The sequence below is a fragment of the Mugil cephalus genome, chromosome 12 (assembly GCF_022458985.1).
Source record: "Mugil cephalus isolate CIBA_MC_2020 chromosome 12, CIBA_Mcephalus_1.1, whole genome shotgun sequence".
Taxonomy (NCBI): domain Eukaryota; kingdom Metazoa; phylum Chordata; class Actinopteri; order Mugiliformes; family Mugilidae; genus Mugil; species Mugil cephalus.
In genome coordinates this window covers 27,504,683-27,527,651 of record NC_061781.1, presented here as the reverse complement: position 1 = coordinate 27,527,651, position 22,969 = coordinate 27,504,683, and the positions used below count along the sequence as shown (strand labels likewise).

The 22,969-nt window shown below is 46.6% G+C and overlaps 1 protein-coding gene across 1 annotated transcript in view; it reads left to right on the top strand.

Annotated features, from left to right (window-relative positions):
• Positions 1 to 22,969, top strand: part of LOC125018033 (titin-like) — a 157,118-nt gene that overhangs the window by 113,446 nt on the left and 20,703 nt on the right. The window contains exons 179-188 of the mRNA XM_047601648.1: positions 139 to 17,454; positions 17,547 to 17,843; positions 18,064 to 18,651; positions 18,737 to 19,039; positions 19,129 to 19,425; positions 19,505 to 19,792; positions 19,943 to 20,248; positions 20,340 to 20,642; positions 20,722 to 21,027; positions 21,119 to 22,882. Of these exons, the coding sequence (XP_047457604.1) occupies positions 139 to 17,454; positions 17,547 to 17,843; positions 18,064 to 18,651; positions 18,737 to 19,039; positions 19,129 to 19,425; positions 19,505 to 19,792; positions 19,943 to 20,248; positions 20,340 to 20,642; positions 20,722 to 21,027; positions 21,119 to 22,882 (21,768 nt within the window). The remainder of the gene's footprint in view (positions 1 to 138; positions 17,455 to 17,546; positions 17,844 to 18,063; positions 18,652 to 18,736; positions 19,040 to 19,128; positions 19,426 to 19,504; positions 19,793 to 19,942; positions 20,249 to 20,339; positions 20,643 to 20,721; positions 21,028 to 21,118; positions 22,883 to 22,969) is intronic.

Genomic DNA, 22,969 nt, shown 5'->3' with positions numbered 1-22,969 from the left:
ATATGCCACCGCCAAAATGTATTATTATTATTATTATTATTATTATTGATTATAATCACAGTAATAGTTGTAGTATAATTAAGATGTTATGAAACAGAAGCCTCATAACACACTGACCATGTCATTTATGTCTGGCAGATGTTCCTGGACCTCCAGTCAATCCAAGAGTTACAGATACAACCAAAACCACAGCCACTCTGAATTGGGGAAAACCTCTTGATAATGGAGGACTTGAAGTTACTGGATATGTGATTGAGCACAAGAAGGAAGGTCAAGAAGAATGGGTAAAGGATACCCCTTCCACCCCACTTAGGATCACAGAGTTTGTTGTCCCTGGGCTGGAGGCTGGTGCCAAATACCACTTTAGAATTAGTGCTGTTAACGCTAAGGGTGCAGGAGAACCAGCTGAAACTCAGGAACTGGTTGAGATTGTGGAGCGTGCAGCTGAACCTGATCTGGAGTTGGATGTTGAGCTGAGAAGAACCCTAGTTGTCAGAGCTGGCTGCTCAATTCGTCTCTTTGTGCCAATCAAAGGACGCCCTGCACCTGCAGTCACCTGGACCAAGGAGGGTGGCCCAGTTACACGTGCAGTCATCGACAGCACTGAATCATTTACAATGCTGATTATCCCTGAGAGTTCAAGGATTGATGCGGGCAAATATGAGCTTACCCTGGAAAACTCAGCTGGAAAAAAGAGTGCTGATATACACGTTAGGGTCCTGGATTCACCTGGACCCCCAATCAACCTAAAACCAGTCAAGATTGACAAGGAAAGCATTACACTACAATGGGAGATGCCTCTCATTGATGGTGGATCCAAGATCACAAACTACATAATTGAGAAGAGAGAATCTACACGCAAGGCTTTTGCTACTGCTGTTACAAATTGCAGAGCCACATCTGTCAGAATTGGTGACCTGGGTGAAGGCTGTGAATACTACTTCAGAGTGTCTGCAGAGAATGAGTATGGCATTGGTGAGGCAGTTGAAACTGCTGATCCGATCCGTGCATCCCAGACACCAACTGCTCCAGAGAGCATCATTCCTACTGATATCACCAAGACCTCAGTGAGCCTGGCTTGGACCAAACCCAAGCACGATGGTGGAAGCAGAATTACGGGATATGTCCTGGAAGCCCAGAAGAAGGGAACTGATCAGTGGGCCCATGTAACCACAGTAAAGACCATGGATTTCACAGTGAAAAATCTCAATGAAAATGAGGAGTACATCTTCCGGGTAATGGCGGTCAACCACTCCGGAAGAAGTGTTCCACGAGAGAGCAAACCAATTGCTGTCAAGGACACTACTTCCCTGCCTGAGTTTGACCTGCGTGGTGTTTGTCAGAAGACTGTTATTGCCAAGGCAGGAGATGACATCAAGGTTGAGATTCCAGTTATGGGACGTCCTAGACCAACTGTATCATGGCAGAAGGATGGAGCAGCCCTAAAACTCACACAGAAAACCAACGTGGAAGCGACTGCTGCTACTGTTATCATTAGCATCAGTGAATGCACGAGAGCCGACAGTGGTATATACACCATGACAGCAAAGAACATTGTTGGATCTGTGACAGACAACATCATCGTCAAAGTCCATGATGTACCTGGACCCCCCAAAGGACCAGTTAAGATTGTGGAGATTTCTCGCACCTATTGCGTCTTCTCATGGGAAACGCCTGAAAATGATGGAGGAGTTCCCATCAACAACTATGTGATTGAGATTAGAGACACCACTTCCCAAACATGGACCGAGTTGTCTTCCACTGTCATCCGCACAATGTTCAAAGCCATTCGTTTAAACACTGGATCAGAGTACCAGTTCAGAGTAAAGGCTAAGAACAGATATGGTGTTGGACCTCCTATCACCTCAGAATCAGTTGTGGCTGCTTATCCATTCAAAGCACCAGGACCTCCCGGTACACCAAACGTTGTGGCATTTACCAAGGACTCAATAACGATTGGCTGGAATGAGCCTGTGTCTGATGGTGGAAACGAAGTCATTGGCTATCATGTTGAGAGGAAGGAAAGAAGCAGTATCATGTGGCATAAGATCAGCAAGGGTATGGTGAAAGGAAACATCTTTAAATCCAGTGGGCTTGAAGATGGAGTTGCTTATGAGTTCCGTGTCATGGCTGAAAACATGGCTGGAATAGGTAAACCCAGCAAGGCCTCAGAAGCAATACTGGCGTTGGACCCTGTAGATCCACCCGGTCAGCCTGAGCCAATATTTGTCAACAAGAATGTCATCACTATTCAGTGGACAAAGCCAGAATATGATGGTGGCTTCAAAATCACTGGCTACACAGTAGAGAAGAGGGAGCTGCCTGCTGGCCGGTGGATGAGAGCCAACTTCACCAACATTATTGAGACAACATTCACCGTCAGTGGACTGACTCAGGATGCCTCTTATGAGTTCAGAGTAATTGCCAAAAACTCTGCAGGTGCAGTGAGCATCCCCTCTGATCCATCTGACCCAATTATATGCAAAGATGACATTATCGAACCACGTATCATGGTCGATGCCATCTTTAAGGATGTTGTTCTACTGAAAGCAGGAGAGACCTTCAAACTTGACGCTGATATTGCTGGTCAACCAACGCCATCTATGGTTTGGACAAAGAATGGAAAGGAAGTTGAGAACACATTGAAACTGGATGTCAGGTTCACTGAACTAACAACTACTCTGACCAACAAGGACTCCATCAGATCAGATGGAGGAGAATTTGTTTTGACTGCCACTAACGTTGGTGGATTTGCAAAACACATCTTCAATGTTAAAGTGCTTGACAGACCTGGACCACCGGTCGGACCTCTTGAGGTTTCTAATGTCACAGCTGATAACTGTATTATTACCTGGGCTCCACCTGCAGATGATGGAGGTGCCAAGATTGAAGGTTACGTGGTTGAGAAGCGTGAATCTAGCAGATTGGTTTGGACCAATGTGATTTCAGACCTTCAGGTTACACAACACAAGGTGACCAAACTTCTCAAAGGAAATGAGTACATCTTCAGAGTTATGGCGGTCAACAAATATGGAATTGGCGAGTCACTTGAATCAGCACCCACTATTGCAGACAACCCATATGTGGTCCCACATCCTCCAGAGAATCCTGAGGTGACAGCTATTACTAAAGATTCAATGGTGATTATGTGGCAGGAACCGAAATGTGACGGTGGAACTCCCATCACCAGCTACAACGTTGAAAGGAAAGACAGAATAGGCCTCCGCTGGGTCAAATGCAACAAGAGGAAAGTGAGAGAGCTACAGTTCAAGGCAACAGGTCTTGTTGTTGGACATGAATATGAATTTAGAGTAACTGCTGAGAATGCTGCTGGTGTAAGTGCACCAAGTGTATCCAGTCCATTCTACAAGGCCACAGATGGACTGTACAAACCAGGGGCTCCATGCAATCCCAGGATCTTGGATACAACAAAGTCCTCAGTTACTGTTGCCTGGAACAAACCTGTCTACGATGGTGGCTCTGAAATCACTGGCTATATTGTAGAGACATGCATTCCATCTGAAAAGGAGGAAGAGGAGGAATGGACCATTGTGACACCCAAGGAAGGCCTCCTTGCCACCTCATTCACCATTGTTAATCTGAAGGAGAACCAGGAGTACAAGATTAACATCTCTGCTCTCAACAGTGAAGGAATTGGAGAGGCAGCTTCTGTACCTGGAAATCCCAAGGCAGAGGACAGACTTCTCCCACCTGAGATTGATTTGGATGCTGAGCTCCGGAAGGTGGTCAGTCTTAGAGCTTGCTGCTCACTTCGACTGTTTGTTCCGATTAGAGGCAGACCAGCTCCCCTGGCCAAATGGACCAAAGGAGATGGTGAGCCTGTTGAGAGGGCAACCATTGACAGTACAACATCATACACGTCCCTCATTATTGAAAATGTCAACAGATTTGACAGTGGAAAGTATAATCTTACTGTGGAAAACAGTTCTGGCTCCAAGACCGTTACAGTCCAGGTCAGGGTGCTCGATACACCAAGTGCGCCCCAGAATCTGAAGCTCACCACTGTAACCAATGAAGCTGTCACTCTCACTTGGGATCCACCAGTGAATGATGGAGGAGTTAAGGTTAAAAACTACATTGTTGAAAAACGTGAGTCTACAAGGAAAGCATATGCCACAGTCAGTGCTAATTGCCATCACACAACCTTCACGGTTGACCAGCTTCTGGAAGGATGCAACTATTACTTCAGAGTTTTGGCTGAGAATGAATATGGCATTGGATTGCCCATTGAGACTGGTGAATCTGTTAAAGTGTCTGAAAAACCACAGCCACCTGGCAAAATCACTCTCAAAGATGTCACCAAAAATAGTGTCACCCTGACATGGGAGAGGCCAGAGCATGATGGCGGCAGCAGAGTGGGCTGTTACGTTGTTGAGATCCAACCTAAAGGTGTTGACAAGTGGAGCCAGGCTATGATTGTGAAGGAAACAGAAGCTACTATTAGTGGACTAAATGCGGGTGAAGAATACATGTTCCGTGTCGCAGCAAGAAATGAGAAGGGAACGAGTGACCCACGTCAAATTGGTGTTCCTGTGATCTTGAAAGATCTTGTGATTGCACCTGTTGCCAAAATGCTGTTCAACACATTCACTGTGTTGGCAGGAGAAGACCTGACAGTGGATGTTCCATACGTTGCACGTCCTAAAGCAAATGTCTCCTGGGTAAAGGATGGTCAGCCTCTGAAGAGAACTACTAGAGTAAACTTTGGTGCAACTGAGACGATGCTGAACCTCAACATAAAAGAGGCTGCCAAAGATGATGTTGGACACTACCTTATTACTCTGAGGAACACAGCAGGAGAGACAACAGCAGACATTGGCATTGTTGTTCTTGACAAACCTGGCCAGCCAGGTGGCCCAGTGAAGATAGAAGAGGTCACTTCTGACAGTGTCACCATTTCCTGGAATCCACCAGAGTATGATGGGGGTTGCACCATCAAAAACTACATTGTGGAAAAGAGAGACACATCCACCACTAACTGGATGGTAGTATCTCCAAACCTTGCAAGGACCAAAATTAAGGCAGGCAGACTGAAGACTGGCTCAGAGTATCAGTTCAGAATAACAGCAGAAAACCGATATGGAAAAGGTCCAGTTCTTCAGTCAGAGTGTATTGTGGCTCAGTATCCATACAAACTCCCAGGCCCACCTGGAACACCATCCATTGCAGCCTGCGCAAAGGACAGCATGGTGGTAGCCTGGAATGAACCTGTGAACGATGGTGGAAGCCCTATCTTGGGCTACCATCTCGAACGCAAAGAGAGAAACAGCATCTTGTGGGTCAAACTTAACAAGTCTCTTATTACTGACCAAACTTTTAAGACCACTGGTCTGGAACCAGGAATGGAGTATGAATACCGGGTTTATGCTGAAAACATTGTTGGAATAGGCAAAGTGAGCAAAGTGTCTGAGGGGCATGTTGCTAGAGATCCGTGTGATCCCCCTGGGACCCCAGAGGCGACAAAGATCACTAAGGACTCTGTGACCATTGTTTGGACCAAGCCTGAGTATGATGGTGGAGCAAAGGTTACAGGTTACATTGTGGAAAAGAAGGAACTTCCTGAGGGTCGTTGGCTAAAGGCAAACTTCACAAATGTCATTGAGACTGAATATGTTGCCACTGGACTTGTGCAGGACAATCAGTACGAATTCCGCGTCATTGCCAGAAATGCTGCCGGTGTTTTCAGCCTCCCATCTTACAGCACCGGTCCCATCACTGCCAGGGATGAGATTGAACCACCACGCATCAGCATTGATCCTGAGTACACACAGACTGTGGTTGTTCATGCTGGAGAAAACTTCAAAATTGATGCAGATGCTCATGGTAAACCATTGCCCACCATCCACTGGATGAAGGGAGAGCAGGAACTGGGAAACACCATTCACAGAGAAATAAAGAACACACCCACCAAAGCTTTCATGTCTGTCAAAGAAGCTAAACTTTCCGATGGAGGCCAGTACACGCTGTTACTGAAAAATCCAGGAGGAGAAAAGGCTACGCAGATCAATGTAGTGGTGTTAGATAAACCTTCTGAGCCACAAGGACCTCTTGTTATTACAGGAGTAATGAAGGACCGGTGCTGTCTCGCATGGAAACCACCACTGCAAGATGGTGGCAGCAAAATCTCCCACTACATTGTGGAGAGGAGAGAAACAAGCAGACTGGTCTGGACCGTCATTGATCCCAAAGTAGAGAACATTTGTCTAAAGGTTAACAAGCTCCTGGAAGGAAACGAGTACATATTCAGAGTTCATGCTGTCAACCACTATGGAACAAGTGCACCACTTGAGTCTGATGCAGTCATAATCAAGGACCCATATTCAACACCTGGATCACCTAGGAACTTAGAAGTCTCAGATATCAAGAAGGATTCAATGATGCTCACCTGGGAGCGTCCTTTAGAAGATGGAGGTAGCCCAATCACTGGATACATAATTGAGAAACATGACAAAGAGGGAGTTAGGTGGACAAGATGCAACAGGCAGACAGTCACTGCTTTGAACTTCAAGGTCACTGGACTCCTGGATAGTCATATTTATGAATTCAGAGTCTCAGCCGAGAATTCTGTTGGTGTCGGTGAGTCAAGCTCTCCAACTGTATTCTACAAAGCTCTTGATCCCATCTTCACACCTGGCCCACCAAACAATCCAAGAGTTACTGACACCACAAAAACATCAGTATTTCTGTCATGGGGAAAGCCTGCCTGTGACGGAGGCTGTGAGATTCAGGGATACATTGTTGAGTGCTGCACAACCACAGAGCCAGCAGTTCCCACTGAAACCCCAGAGGGAGAGGCAACTGCCACAGATGCTCCAGCTGCAGAATGGATAATGTGCACACCACCAACGGGTGTCAAGAGGACAAAGTTTGAAGTTGCAAATTTGAAGGAAAACCAGGCATACAGGTTTAGAGTATGTGCTATCAACAAAGTGGGAGTTGGTGAGCATGCTGATGTTTCAGGAGCAGTTGTTGCCCAGGACAGGGCAGAGGAACCAGACCTGGACATTGACCCTGAACTCAGACAGATTGTGACTATTAAGGCCGGCGCTTCTCTTAGACTGTTTATCCCCATCAAAGGAAGGCCTACTCCTACTATCAAGTGGGACAAAGATGAAGCTGCCCTCAAAGAGAGTGCTCAGGTAGAGGTGACCAGCAGTTACACATCGCTTGTAATTGATAAGATGAGCAGAAATGACAGCGGAAAATACACAGTCAGTGCAGAGAACAGTAGTGGAACCAAATCAGCATTTATTGTAGTCCGTGTTCTTGACACACCTAGCGCCCCGGTGAATCTTAAAGTGAAAGAAGTGACAAACCAGTCAGTAACATTGGCCTGGGAACCACCTCTACTGGATGGCGGGTCCAAGATCAGGAATTACGTTATTGAGAAGAGAGAAAGCACACGTAAAACATATGCTGCTGTTGTAACAAATTGTCATGCTCTGTCATGGGTGATTGAGCCACTCCAGGAGGGTTGCAGTTACTACTTCAGAGTCCTTGCCGAGAACGCTCATGGTGTTGGCCTGCCCGCAGCAACTGTTGACCCTCTTAAGGTATCAGAGGTGCCTCAGTCTCCAAAGAATTTGAGTGTTACAGATCAGACCAAAACAAGCATCTCTTTGGCCTGGGAAAAGCCTGAGTATGATGGTGGGAGCAGAGTCATTCAGTACCTGCTTGAGGTGCAGCTAAAGGGCCAGGACAAATGGTCTGGTGTTAACACATTTAAAACAATGGAGGCTACTGTCACCAAACTTAACCCAGGAGAGGAGTATTTATTCAGAGTTACAGCAATCAATGATAAAGGAAAGAGTGACCCCAAAGTCCTTGCTGGTCCGGTGATGACCAAGGACTTGGTCTTTGAGCCAGATGTCCGTCCAGCATTCAGCAGCTACAGTGTTCATGTGGGTAAAGACATGGACATTGTCATCCCCATCTTTGGACGTCCTAAACCAACAGTTGCATGGACTAAAGATGGAGCTCCTTTGAAGTTCACCACCAGAGTCAACACTGTCAGTACACCAACTCAAACAACACTGAGTATTAAGGAGGCAGCAGGTGATGATGGTGGCATGTATGGTATAAGTCTTTCTAACTCTGCTGGAAAGAAGGAGACAACAATTGAACTCATTGTACTTGACAAGCCTGGCCCTCCATCTGGCCCCGTGAGATTTGATGAAGTCACAACACAGAGCGTCACCATCTCATGGGACCCACCAAAACACAATGGTGGATGCCCCATTTCAAACTATATTGTGCAGAAAAGAGACACTACTTCAACCACATGGGAAAATGTCAGCATCAACTGTGCCAGAACCACAATAAAAGTCACAAGACTGAAGACTGGAGCTGAGTACCAGTTCAAGATTATTGCCCAGAACCGCTATGGCAAGAGTCACGGTTTGGATTCATCTGCTGTGGTTGCTCAATACCCCTACAGAGAGCCTGGCCCACCAGGTACTCCCTTCATAGCCTCCCTCTCCAGAGACCACCAGATAGTTGAGTGGCATGAGCCTGTCTCAGATGGAGGCAGCCCTGTCCTTGGTTACCATCTGGAAAGGAAAGAGAGGAATAGTATCCTCTGGGTCAAGATCAACAAGACACTCATCCATGAGACTAGTTTCAAAAGTCACCCATTGGAGGAGGGTGTTGAGTATGAATACAGAGTTTATGCTGAAAATATTGTAGGTATTGGCAGAAGCAGTAAGGTCTCAGAGGGTTGTGTTGCTCGTGACCCATGTGACCCGCCTGGAACACCAGAGGCCATCCATGTGACCAAAGATACAATTATCATCCAGTGGACTAAACCAGAGTATGATGGTGGCAGTAATATAACCGGCTATACTGTGGAGAAGCGTGATCTTCCAGACGGACGTTGGGTCAGGGCAAACTTCACTAACGTGATTGAGACTCAGTTTACAGTCACTGGTCTGACTGAAAATGCACAATATGACTTCAGAGTCATTGCTAAAAATGCTGTGGGCACCGTCAGCAAGCCATCGTACAACAGTGGACCAATCATTGCAAGTGATAAGGTGGAGGCACCCAAATTCTCCATTGACCCGGCATTCACCAAGACCATTATCATCAATGCCGGAGAGACATTTAAGTTGGATGCCGACGTTCGAGGCAAGCCACTGCCTACAATCCAGTGGTTCAAGGATGAGAAACAACTTGAGAATACTCTCAGGCTTGAGATCAGAAACACAGAAAACCATGCAATGATTGTCATTAAGGACTCCGTTAGAGTTGATGGTGGAGTTTACACACTCCAGCTGACAAATGAGGCTGGCAGCGAAACTGTTCCATTCAGGGTTGTGGTCCTGGATAGGCCCAGTCAATGTGAAGGACCCCTCCACATCACTGGAGTTGCTGAAGATAGATGCACACTGGTATGGCGTGCCCCTCTACATGATGGAGGTAATCCTATTAAACATTACGTCATTGAGAGGAGAGAGACTAGCCGTCTAGCTTGGACTGTTGTTTCTAGCTGTTGTGACACCACATGCTACAAAGTCACCAAACTACTGGAAGGCAACGAGTACATGTTCCGTGTCATGGCAGTGAACAGTTATGGAGTCAGTGAGCCACTTGAGTCTGCTGGAGTGATCATGAAGACTCCATTCGTACCTCCTGGTTCACCTCATATTGAGGAGGTAACCAACATTGCACACGATGGCATGACCGTCACCTGGTCTGCCCCCGAGGCGGATGGTGGCAGCGAGATTATCAATTACATCATCGAAAAGAAGGACAGAAGTGGCATCAAATGGACCAGATGCAACAGACAGAAGGTCACTGATCTCTCCTTTAGAGTTACAGGTCTTACCACAAACCATGAGTATGAGTTCAGAGTGGCTGCTGAGAACATTGTTGGAGTGGGAGAACCCAGCCTTCCAAGTTCATACTACAAGGCATGTGATCCCAAGTACAAACCTGGTGCCCCAGCATATGTGAATGTGATTGACTCCACAAAGAATTCTATCACAGTGTCATGGGGTAAGCCTTTATCTGACGGTGGTAGCACCATTCAGGGATACATTGTTGAGATCTGCAAGGCTGAAGAGGAGCAATGGACCATGGTTACACCTCCCACTGGCCTGCGTGTCAACAAATATGAAATTACCAAACTTAATGAGGGTCAGGAGTATAAGATCCAGGTTTGTGCTCTAAACAAACTGGGAGTTGGTGAGCCATCAGTTCTCTCTGGGACCGCCAAACCAGAGGAGAGGGTCGACCCACCACAGATCCATCTTGACTCTGAACTCAGGAAGGGCATTGTAGTGAAAGCAGGTGGGTCCGTTAGAATCCATATTCCATTCAAAGGTAGGCCAACCCCTGAAATTAAGTGGACTAAAGATGAAGGTGATCTGACTGAAAAGGCAGTGGTTGAGAAAGCTCTCCACTTCACGCAGTTGTCCATCGACTCATGCGATAGAAATGACTCTGGAAAATACACCCTGAGCCTGACCAACAGCAGTGGCACTGTGTCTGAGTTTGTTTCAGTTAAAGTCCTGGATACACCCGGGGCCCCACAGAAACTTGTGATCAAAGAAATTAAAAAGGACTCTGTGACTCTCGCATGGGATGCTCCACTGATTGATGGGGGGTCCAAGATCAAGAACTATGTCATTGACAAACGTGAATCCACCAGAAAGGCATATGCAAATGTGTCCACAAAATGCACCAAGACCACATTCAAAGTTGAAAATTTGATTGAAGGTGCGATGTACTATTTCAGAGTCATGGCTGAGAATGAATATGGAGTAGGACAGGGTATTGAAACAAAGACTGCTTCTAAGGCCTCTGAGGTACCACTACCTGTTGGAAAAGTCTTCCTCCTTGATGTCACCAAGGCCACAGCCACGCTGGCCTGGGAGAAACCTGAGCACGATGGAGGCAGTAGAATTGGTGGCTATCTTATTGAGATGCAGCCTAAAGGTACAGACAAGTGGGGAGTTGCAACAAATACAAAGACATGTGAGGGCACTGTCACAGGTCTCACAGCTGGAACAGAGTACTTATTCCGTATCATTGCTTACAACGAGAAGGGAAAGAGCGAACCAAAGGCACTTGCTGCACCTGTTGTTGCAAGTGACATGACCATGGAGCCAAGCATTAAGATGCAGTTCAACACTTACAGTGTATTGGCTGGAAAAGATCTGAAGCTTGAGTTCCCTGTGAATGGTAGGCCCAAACCCAGGGTCTCCTGGACCAAGGATGGTCAACCTTTGAAGGTGACATCCAGAGTCAATATAACAAACACTCTAGCAACAACAGGAATTACAATTACTGAGGCTTGCAAGGACGACTTTGGTAAATACTCTATCACTGCAACGAATACTGCTGGCACAGTCACGGAGGAAGTGGCTGTCATTATCCTTGACAAGCCTGGTCCACCAACAGGTCCAATCAAGGTGGTTGAAGTCAGCAACACCTTTGTCCACCTTTCCTGGGAGCCTCCAGTGTACACTGGTGGATGCCAAGTTAAGAACTATATCGTGGAGAAGAGAGACACAACCACCACGACATGGCAGTCAGTCACCACACAGCTAGCTAGAACAGCTTTTAAGATCACCAAGCTGAAGACTGGTGCAGAATACCAGTTCAGAATCATAGCTGAAAACAGATACGGAAAGGGTCAGTCTCTGGACTCTAAGGCCATTGTGGTGCAATATCCATACAAACCCCCAGGGCCTCCAGGAACCCCACATGTCAAATCTGCCACTAAAGAAATGATGATCATTGAATGGAATGAGCCAGTTAATGATGGTGGAAGTGCAGTTATTGGTTACCACCTGGAAAGCAAGGAGAGAAGCAGCATCCTGTGGAACAAACTGAACAAGACTCTTATCACTGATACTCAGTTTAAGATCTGCAACCTGGAGGAGGGTATTGGTTATGAGTTCAGAGTTTATGCTGAAAATATCGTTGGCATTGGTAGATGTAGTAAAGTATCTGAATCCTTTGTTGCACGTGACCCATGTGATCCTCCTGGTGCTCCTGAAGCTGTGTCTATTTCAAAGAACATGATCAAGATACAGTGGACCAAGCCTCAGTATGATGGTGGCAGCAAGGTTAATGGGTATATTGTGGAAAGGAAAGATCTTTCCTCCCCTGATGGGCGCTGGGTAAGAAGTAATTTCACCAATATCATTGAGACAGAGTATACCAACACTGGTCTGACTGAGAATGAGCAATATGAATTCAGAGTTATTGCAAGAAATGCAGCCGGAGTCTTCAGTGAGCCATCTGACAGCTCTGGACCTATCACAGCTACTGATGAAATTGAACCACCCAGGGCCTCAATGGATCCCAAATACAAAGACGTTATTGTTGTCAATGCTGGTGAACATTTGCTTCTTGATGCAGACATCCATGGAAAGCCAATCCCTGATGTTGTCTGGCTTAAACAGGGCAAGGAAATGAACAAAGCCTTGCGCATTGAAGTGAAAACTACACAGAAACGTGCAGCCATGACAATTAAGGATGTAACCAAACTTGACAGTGGCCACTATGACCTGGTCCTCAAAAATCTGGGGGGTACAAAAACCTTCCCTATCACTGTTAAAGTCCTTGATAAACCAGGTCCGCCCACTGGACCCATGAAGGTGACTGGAGTAATGTCTGACAGGTGCATCCTTGCATGGGCTGAGCCAACTCTGGATGGTGGTGCAAGTATCAGTCACTATGTTTTGGAGAAGAGAGAAACTAGCAGGTTGTCCTGGACAATGGTTTCATCAGATATCAAGGGACTGTTCTACAAACTGACAAATTTGCTCCCTGGAAATGAATACATTTTCAGAGTCAAGGCAGTCAACAAATATGGTGTTGGTGATTGTCTTGAGAGTGAACCCATCATTGCACGTAATCCTTACAAACCACCTAGTGCTCCTGGAACTCCAGAGGCAGGCCAAATCACAAAGGACTCTATTGTTCTGTCATGGACCGCCCCAGAACAGACTGGTGGAGCTGAGATTCAAAGCTACCACCTTGAAAAACGTGACAAAGACAGCGTAAGGTGGACAAAATGCAACAGGCAAAAGTTAACAGACACCCACTTCAAGGTGACCGGTCTACTGCTGGATCACTTCTATGAGTTCCGTGTTGCTGCTGAGAATGAGGCTGGAATGGGAGATCTCAGTGAACTGTCCATGTTCTACAGAGCATGTGATGCCACGACACCACCTGGACCTCCACACCACCCTAAAGTGATAGATTACACAAAATCCACTGTGTCTCTGTCCTGGGGCAAACCCGACTTTGATGGTGGAGCCTACATCAAGGGCTACATTGTTGAAATGAGGGAGTATACACCAGTGTCTGAGTCACCAGAGGAGGCAGAAGTAGCACCAACGGTAGAGCCTCCGGTTGAAAAGGAATGGACCATGTGTACTCCACCTGCCGGCATTCAAGCCACTAAACTCACTATCCCTGACCTGAAGGATGGTGGAGAATATCAGTTCCGTGTCTGTGCTATTAACTCAGAGGGCGTGGGTGAAGCTGCTAATGTCCATGGAACAGTAGTAACATGTGACAGGGTGGAAGCTCCAGAGATCGAACTTGACGCTGATCTCAGGAAGGTGGTTTCTGTCCGGGCTGGTGGAACACTGCGTCTGTTTGTTGCAATTAGAGGAAGACCACAACCGTCTGTGAAATGGGAGAAGGTCGAGGGTGTTCTCACAGAGCGTGCCGCAATCGACACAACCAGTTCATACACAATGCTTGTTATTGACAATGTTAACCGCTTTGACAGTGGCAAATATTCACTAACACTGGAGAATGGCAGTGGCGTAAAATCTGCTGTTGTTGCAGTGAGAATTTTGGATACACCAAGTGCACCACAAAACTTTGCTGTTAAGGAGCTCAAGAAGGATTCGGTTACTCTGGCGTGGGATACACCACTGACCGATGGTGGTTCGAAAATCACAAACTACATCATTGAGAAGAGAGAGTCGGTCAGGAAAGCCTATACAACTGTCACGAGTAACTGCACGGCCAATACATTCAAGATTGAAGACCTACCAGAGGGTGGAAACTTCTACTTCAGAGTCTGTGCTGTCAATGAATATGGCCAAGGACAGATGGTTGAAACCAAAGAAGTCAAAGTGTCTGAGGTACCTCTGCCTCCAAGCAAGGTTACTCTCATAGATGTGACCAAGACCAGCGTATCACTCGCCTGGGACAAACCTGCTCACGATGGTGGAAGCAAAGTCATGTGCTACAATGTGGAATTTAAACCCAAGAGTGGTGATAAATGGGGCACAGCGTGCACAGTCAAGGTGCCAGAAGCAACTATTCCTAACCTGACTCCCAACGAAGCTTTCTTGTTCAGGGTTGTCGCAATCAATGAAAAGGGAAAGAGTGAGCCAAAAGACTTCGGTTTGCCTGTGATTGCAAAGGATGTTGCTATTGAACCATCAACCAATTTACTGTTTACCACATACAGTGTGAAGGCTGGAGATGACCTCACACTTGAGGTTCCAGTAAGAGGCAGGCCAAAACCTGTTGTGTCATGGAAGAAGGATGGCCTTCCTTTGAAGCAAACATCATCAGTTACCATCTTAAACACTGCAACCTCCTCCAAAATTATCATCAAAGAGGCTCGCAGGGAACACGTTGGCAAGTATGAAATCACCTTGGCCAACACAGCAGGAACTGTCACAGCAGATATTGGAGTTGTTGTCCTTGATAAACCAGGCCCACCAAAAGGAATTAAGGTGGATGCCGTGACCTCAGACAGCATCACGCTGTCCTGGTCGCCACCAGAGTATGATGGTGGCTGCTCCATCAGTAACTACATTGTAGAGAAGAGAGACACAAACACACAGGAATGGCAAATGGCTGCAAGTAATGTTGCCAGAACCTCTTTTAAGGCTGGCCGCCTCACACATGCCGCTGAGTACCAGTTCCGTATCTATGCAGTTAACCGTTATGGGAAGAGTACCTACCTGGATTCACCTGGAATCACTGCTCAGTATAACTTCAAACAACCTGGACCTCCTTCCACACCTATTGTGAAATTGGCCACCAAGGCCTTCATGTTGGTGACCTGGAATGAACCAGTCATGGATGGTGGTAGTCCTGTTTTGGGTTATCACCTGGAGAGGAAGGAACGTACTAGCATTCTTTGGACAAAGATGAACAGAGGAATGATCAAAGACACAGAATACAAAGTCATTGGAATTGAAGAGGGCATGATGTATGAATACCGTGTCTATGCCGAAAATATTGCTGGTATTGGTAAATGTAGTAAAGCCTGTGAAGCTGTAGCAGCCAGAGATCCATGTGATCCTCCTGGCACACCTGTGGTCACTGCTGTTACCAGAACATCTGTGTCCTTATCTTGGGATAAACCAGAATATGATGGTGGAGCCAAGGTTTCTGGCTACATTATTGAACGCAGAGACCTTCCTGAAGGACGTTGGACAAGGTGCAACTTCACCAATGTGCCTGAGACCCACTATGATGTGACAGGCCTTACAGAGAACAGCCAGTATGATTTCCGTGTTATTGCAAAGAATGCAGCTGGACTGTTCAGTATACCATCAGACAACACTGGCCCCATCACCGTCAAGGATGACGTTGAGCCACCACGCATCATGATGGACGTCAAGTACAGAGAGACAGTGTTTGTCAAAGCAGGAGAAACTCTTAAGATTTATGCTGACCTCGCTGGACGTCCTGCACCAGTCAGTTCCTGGACCAAGGATGGCAAAGAGATTGAGCTGAGAGCCAGAATCCAAATACTTTCCACAGATACCAGCACAAGTGTCATTGTGAAGGACTGCATCAGAAGAGATTCTGGACAGTATGTCCTGACTCTACAAAACATAGGAGGGACAGTTACAATGCCAATAAACTGTGTGATAATTGATAAGCCAGGGCCCTCAGCAGGACCTCTGCAGATCACAGGTCTCACGGCTGAGTCATGCATTCTGTCATGGGGTCCTCCTCAGGAGACAGGTGGTGCTACCATCACACATTATGTTGTTGAGAAGCGTGAGACCAGTCGCTTGGCATGGACACTGGTGAAGGGAGAGGTCACAAAAACATACTACAAAGTCACAGGCCTGCTAAAGGGCAATGAATATATGTTCAGAGTTCTGGCTGTCAACAAGTATGGTCTTGGTGAACCTCTGGAGAGTGACACTGTAAAGGTTTCAGATCCATACACGATTCCCAGCACTCCAGCCAGCGTTGATGTAACTACCATAACTGGAGACTCGATGACCCTCACTTGGTGCAAGCCAGCCAGCGATGGAGGCAGCCCCATTACTGGATATGTGATTGAGCGTCGTGAGAAGACAGCTATGCGCTGGATCCGTATAAATAGAGATCCAGTTGTTGAATGTACCTCCGTGGCAACCAAACTGCGCAAGGGTTACGAGTATGACTTCAGAGTCTATGCTGAAAATGCTGCTGGTCTGAGCGCCCCAAGCGAACCATCTGCGACTTTCAGAGCCACTGATCCTCTGGTGGTTCCATCTCGCCCAACCAAGCCCAAATGTATCAGCTCAACCAAGGACACCGTGTCTATTGTCTGGAAACCACCGACAGATGATGGTGGTGCTCCCATACTTGGATACTGTGTAGAATACAGAGAACACATCCCCAAACCAGCGGCAGAGGTGGAGGAAGATGAAGAAGAATACGAGGAAGAAGAGGAGGAAGAGGAACCTGAATCTCCTGAAGAACTAGCAAGATGGGTTGAGGCCATTCCTCTTACCAAGAGTCTGGAATTCACAATCACTGGATTAAAGACAGATACAGAGTATGAATTCTGTGTCAAGGCACTAAACAAAGTTGGCAGCAGTACACGTAGCCAGTATTCAGATCCAGCCGCCGCAATAGACAGAACAGCAGAGCCCTCCTTTGACATCGACACTGAGATGCGTAAAGTACTTATCGTTAAGCACGGCACAGCATTTACTCTCAACGTGCCATTCAAGGGAAAACCTGTACCATCCGCAGAATGGGTGAAAGAGGGAATTGACCTGAAAGTCAGAGGGACCATAGAATCAACCGAATCCAGCACCTCACTTACTATCGAGAAGTCAACCAGAAATGACTCTGGTGAATACTCTGTCACAATTGAATCATCACTGGGAAGAGCAACATTGCCTATGGTTGTCAAGGTGCTCGACTCTCCTGGACCTCCAGTCAATGTTAAAGTTTCATCAGTGACCAGGGATTCTGCAACCCTGACTTGGGAGGCACCGGAGAATGATGGTGGTGATGCAGTGAAGGCTTATCATGTTGAGAAACGTGAGGCCAGTAAGAAGGCCTGGGTGTCTGTGACCAGCAACTGCCACAATTTGAGTTACAAGGTGGAAGACCTGCAGGAGGGAGCCATCTATTACTTCAGAGTTATTGGAGAAAATGAGTATGGACTTGGTGTCCCCCAGGAGGCCAAGGCAGGAACAAAGATTACAGGTAACACATGAACTGATTGCAGCTGTAAAGCCAAATATATGCAAGCTTAATTATTTCAACTGCTTAATGAAATGTCCTCCTGTCTGTTACAGAGGTGCCAAGTCCACCCATGAAGCTTGGAGTTGCAAACGTTACCAAGGATTGTGTTACAATTGCCTGGACAAGACCAGAATATGATGGTGGTAGCAGAGTCACTGGTTACCTTATTGATGCCCTGGAGAAGGGACAGAACAAGTGGGTGAAATGTGCCACAGTGAGAACCCTGACTCACACAATCAAGAGCCTGAGAGAAGGGGCTGAGTACTTTTTCAGAGTCCGGGCTGAAAACCACGCTGGACTCAGCGAACCCAAGGAGATGATTGTTCCTGTTATTGTCAAAGAAATACAAGGTACAATCCCCAACTTTAATACTATATTAATTCATATAATTTTTTATTCAGACATTAAAGCATAACCAATTACCAATATATACAAAGACCTAGATGACTGAGAACCTTCACATAGACATAAAATAATGATTAGAAATGCTGCATTTTGTAAAATAGAAGTGATTATCCTGGTTTTAAGTTGAAATTACTTATCACATTCCTGTTGTCTTCGTTTCAATAGAGGCTCCAGAGTTTGATCTGAAGAACTATCCCAAAAACACAGTTTACGTGAAGGCAGGATCCAACCTGACCTTCGAGATCCCTCTTACCGGCAGACCCATGCCGAAGGTGACAATGTCCAGGAACAATGTCGTCATCAAGGGGTCCAAGAGGTTACTGACAGAGGTGACTCCAGACAGCTTGGTCATCACTCTAAATGAAAGCATTTCAAGTGACGCTGGAAAATATGAAGTCACTGCCTCAAACGCAGGAGGAACTACCAAGATCTTCATCATCTTTGTTGTGCTGGACAAACCTGGACCTCCCATTGGTCCAGTTGAGGTCGGAGAGGTCGGAGAGACCACAGTATGTCTGAAATGGACTCCTCCCGAGTACGATGGTGGCAGCCCTGTTACCAATTACGTTGTTCTGAAACGTGAAACCAGCACTCCTACCTGGGCTGAGGTGTCAACCAGCATTGCCAGAAGCTCAATCAAGGTGACCAAGCTGACCAAGGGAGAGGAGTATCAGTTCAGAATCAAGGCTATGAATCGTTATGGCCTCAGCGACCACATTGACAGTAAACCAGTCATGATAAAACTTCCATACAGTAAGTGAATCCATTTGATTCAGAACTTTGCTTTATGACTGATGGTTCTTTCTGAATAAGCATTGACATGAATTCTGTATTACAGCCATCCCTGGACCTCCGTCCACCCCATGGATTGGATTTGTGTCCAGAGAGAGTCTGACAATCTGCTGGAATGAGCCTGTCAATGATGGTGGAAACCCTGTGATTGGGTATCATCTCCAGATGAAGGAGAGGAGCAGCATCCTCTGGCAGAAGGTCAATAAGACAGCAATCCCCGGTAACCAGTGGCGTGTCACAAACATCTGTGCCGGCCTCATCTATGAATTCAAAGTTGCAGCTGAAAATGCTGCTGGTATTGGAAAGATGAGCAAGACCTCTGAAGAGGTACTTGCTATTGATGCCTGTGGTAAGTTTCTCATTTTCTCTATTTTTTTTTAAGACAAGCCTTAAATAAACTCTTTCACATTGTTTGACTAAATGTTATCACCGCTTCAGAGCCCCCAGCAAATGTCCGCATCACAGAAGTTACCAAGAACTCAGTCAGCCTGGCCTGGCAAAGGCCTCCATATGATGGTGGTAGCAAGATCACTGGCTACAGTGTGGAAAGGAGGGAAGCTGCCAGTGGCAGATGGGTGAAGGCCAACTTCACAAACATCATTGAGATGGGCTTCACTGTATCTGGACTGAACCAGGACGAGTCTTATGAGTTCAGAGTGTTTGCCAAGAATGCTGTTGGTTCTGTCAGCAACCCATCTCTCATCGCCGGCCCAGTCACTTGTGTGGATGCTTGTGGTGAGCTTCTGGGTTCTTTACGCAGTTGTTTGCCATGTTTTATTTGTACATTGCTTATATTGATGTCTCATGTGCACAGGTACCCCAGCCATTGATCTTCCCCCTGAGTATCTGGATGTGGTTCAGTACAAGGCCGGAGCTTCAGTCAAGCTCAGAGTAGGAATCGCTGCCAAGCCTTTGCCGGCTATTGAGTGGCTGAAGAATGGCAAAGAGCTGGTAGCCAGCTCCACGGTGTCTGTTGAAAGCACAACAGACTCTACTGCTGTTCTGATCAAGGATGCCACTCGCTTTGACACAGGCTCATACGAGGTCAAGATAAAAAATGTTTTGGGATCAGCATCTGCAACCATCAGGATTGAGATCCTTGGTATTTATTACTTATTGCTTTATACTTCCATGTTTTGTTAATTTTCATCAGTTTGAATTGAGATAAATCTTCTACAATCCCATCCATCCATTATACTGTTTTTGTATTTGTTCTTCATTCATGTTGTTTTTTTCTTTTTCCTCCCCTCAGATAAACCTGGACCTCCACCTGGCCTCATTAACTTTAACTCCATCACAGCAGACAAGATCATTTTCAGCTGGCAACCAGTGCCTGAGTCTGACCAGGGAGGTTCCAAGGTGACCCACTACCTTGTTGAGAGGCGTGAAACCAGCCGAGTGGTCTGGTCAACAATTTCAGACAAGTACGAGCAGACACACATCACCGTGGGCAAGTTAGTGCGTGGAAATGAGTATGTGTTCCGTGTCATGGGTGTTAACAAGTATGGAGTTGGAGAGCCACTGGAGTCAGAGCCAGTCATCGCTAAGAATGCATTTGGTAAGTTATAGGCTGTAGACTCTGGTCCTTTTCATTGCAGTAATTTTCAGCAACTACCCTGTTTGTTTATATTTGCACTGTCCATTTACAGTGAACCCCGGCCAGCCTCGTACTCCTGAGGTGAATATCATCACCAAGACCACGATGGTGGTAGAATGGGACAAACCAGGTGTAGATGGAGGAAGCCCAGTTACTGGCTACTACCTGGAGAGGCGAGACAAGAAGAGCTTGCGCTGGATCAGAGTTTACAAAGATCCAGTCACTGACATCAAACAAACAGTCTATCACCTGACAGAAGGAAACGAGTACCAGTATCGTGTTTGTGCAATTAACAAGGCTGGAGAGGGGCCGTTCTCTGATGCATCAGACTACTACAAGGCCGCTGACCCAGTTGGTAAGTGCTCTAACCTGTAAAGATATGAAATACAAGACAGAAATGTACACCCCACCTAACGAACACATTATACTTGCAGATCCACCAGATGAGCCTTGCAAGCTAAAAGTGGTGGACTCCACCAAGACATCCATCACCTTGGGCTGGTCCAAGCCAGAATGGGATGGAGGCAGCGAGGTCATCAGCTACATGGTGGAGAAGCTTGTCGAGGGAGAGGAGCAATGGGCCATGGTTACTTCAAAGGGAGAAGTCAAGACAACAGAGTACACAGTTCACGACCTAAAACCAGATGTCAACTACTTCTTCAGAGTCTCTGCTGTCAATTGTGCTGGCCGTGGAGAGCCTCTTGAAATGACAGAACCTGTACAGGCCAAGGATATCCTGGGTAAATGAATCCCCTATATTCAGCATGTGGTGTTTTGTTGTCAAATTGCTGTCATGTGTATAACCTTGCGTGTTTTTTGTGATGTCCACAGAGGAGGCCCATATTGACTCAGATGTTGCTATGAGAACTCACTACATTGTGAAGGCTGGCAAGGATGTGGAACTTTCTGTTCCTCTGAAGGGAAGACCAGCTCCAACTGCTTCCTGGAGCAAAGGAGACGAATGCATTGATCGTAACCCTTCGTATGAGTTCCACCACTCAGACACAACCACAGTCCTTGTCATGCGTGAGGTGACAAGGCTTGACACTGGAAAGTATACAGTCAAGATAGAGAATGGCGTAGGACAGCCAAAGACGCTGACTCTGTCCGTGAAGGTCCAGGATACACCGGCGCAATGTAGGAACTTGGTCCTGAAGGAAGTGACCCGTGGAAAGGTCACTCTCTGCTGGGAACCTCCACTCCTTGACGGAGGTGCTGAGGTCACAAACTACATCATCGAGAAGAGAGACTCCTCAAAGAGATCTTTCTCCGCGGTCACAACCAAATGCACAGATACAACATATACCATTGAAGACCTTTCAGAGAAGACATCCTTCTTCTTCCGTGTCTTAGCAGAGAATGAGAATGGAATTGGTGATCCATGTGAAACACTAGAGCCCGTGAAAGCTACAGAGACTCCAGGGCCAGTCAAGGAAGTCTCTATGAAGGATTCATCCAAGTCCTCTGTCACCCTCCAGTGGCTGAAGCCTGATTATGACGGCGGCAGCATCATTTCTGACTACGTCATTGAGAAGAAGCTCAAGGACGAGGAATGGTCACTGGGTGGAACCAGCAGACAGTGTGAGTTTGAAGTAAAGAAACTCAAGGAGCACTCAGAAATGTTCTTCAGAGTTGCCGCCAGGAATGAGAAGGGACAGGGTGACTTTGTTGAGACAGGACCTATAAAGGTCATTGATTACATTATCACACCTGAGGCATGCCTTGCAGAGTACCCAGGTGGCAGCCTCAGTGTTCGCCTGGGTCATAATGTGCACATTGAGTTGCCATACAAAGGCAAACCCAGACCTGCTGTTCTGTGGCTGAAGGACAACCTGCCTCTGAAGGAAAGTGACCAAATACGTTTCAAGAAAACGGAAAACAAAGCTACCCTGATGATTAAGAATGTGAAGAAGGAGAATGAGGGTAAATACACCCTGACCCTTGACAATAAGGTCAACAGAAGATCATTCCACATCCATGTCATCACACTTGGACCACCATCAAAGCCTGTTGGACCCATCCGACTGGATGAAATAAGAGCTGAGAGCATCATGATCTCCTGGGATGAACCCAACGATGACGGTGGTGGAGACATTACCTGCTACAGTGTGGAGAAACGGGACACTTCCAAGTCTGACTGGAAGATGGCCTGCTCCAGTGTACAGGGTACTCAGTTCAAGGTTCCTAACCTGATCAAGGGTGTTCAATATCAGTTCAGAGTGTGTGCTGAGAACCGGTATGGCGTTAGCGAGGCTCTGGTCTCACAAATGGTTATTGCTAAGCACCAGTTCAGGCCTCCAGGTCCACCAGGCAAGCCTGTTGTGTACAACGTTACCAACGACGGCATGACCATCCAGTGGGAGAAGCCAATCTATGACGGTGGTACCCCCATCCAAGGCTTCCACGTGGAGAAGAGAGAAAAGAACAGCATCATGTGGCAGAAGGTCAACACAATCCTGATCAAAGAAACTGATTTCAGGATCTTAGAGCTCATTGAAGGCCTGGAGTACTCCTTCAGAGTCTATGCCCAAAACGATGCTGGCTTCAGTCGGATGAGTGATGAGAGTAAGCCAACCATGGCTGTTAGTCCTGTTGGTGAGTTCTGATCTTCAGATCATTATTTTACTTTATTCTCTTCTTACATAATAAATGATAAAGTGAAATTAGAATCAGCAGATGTTG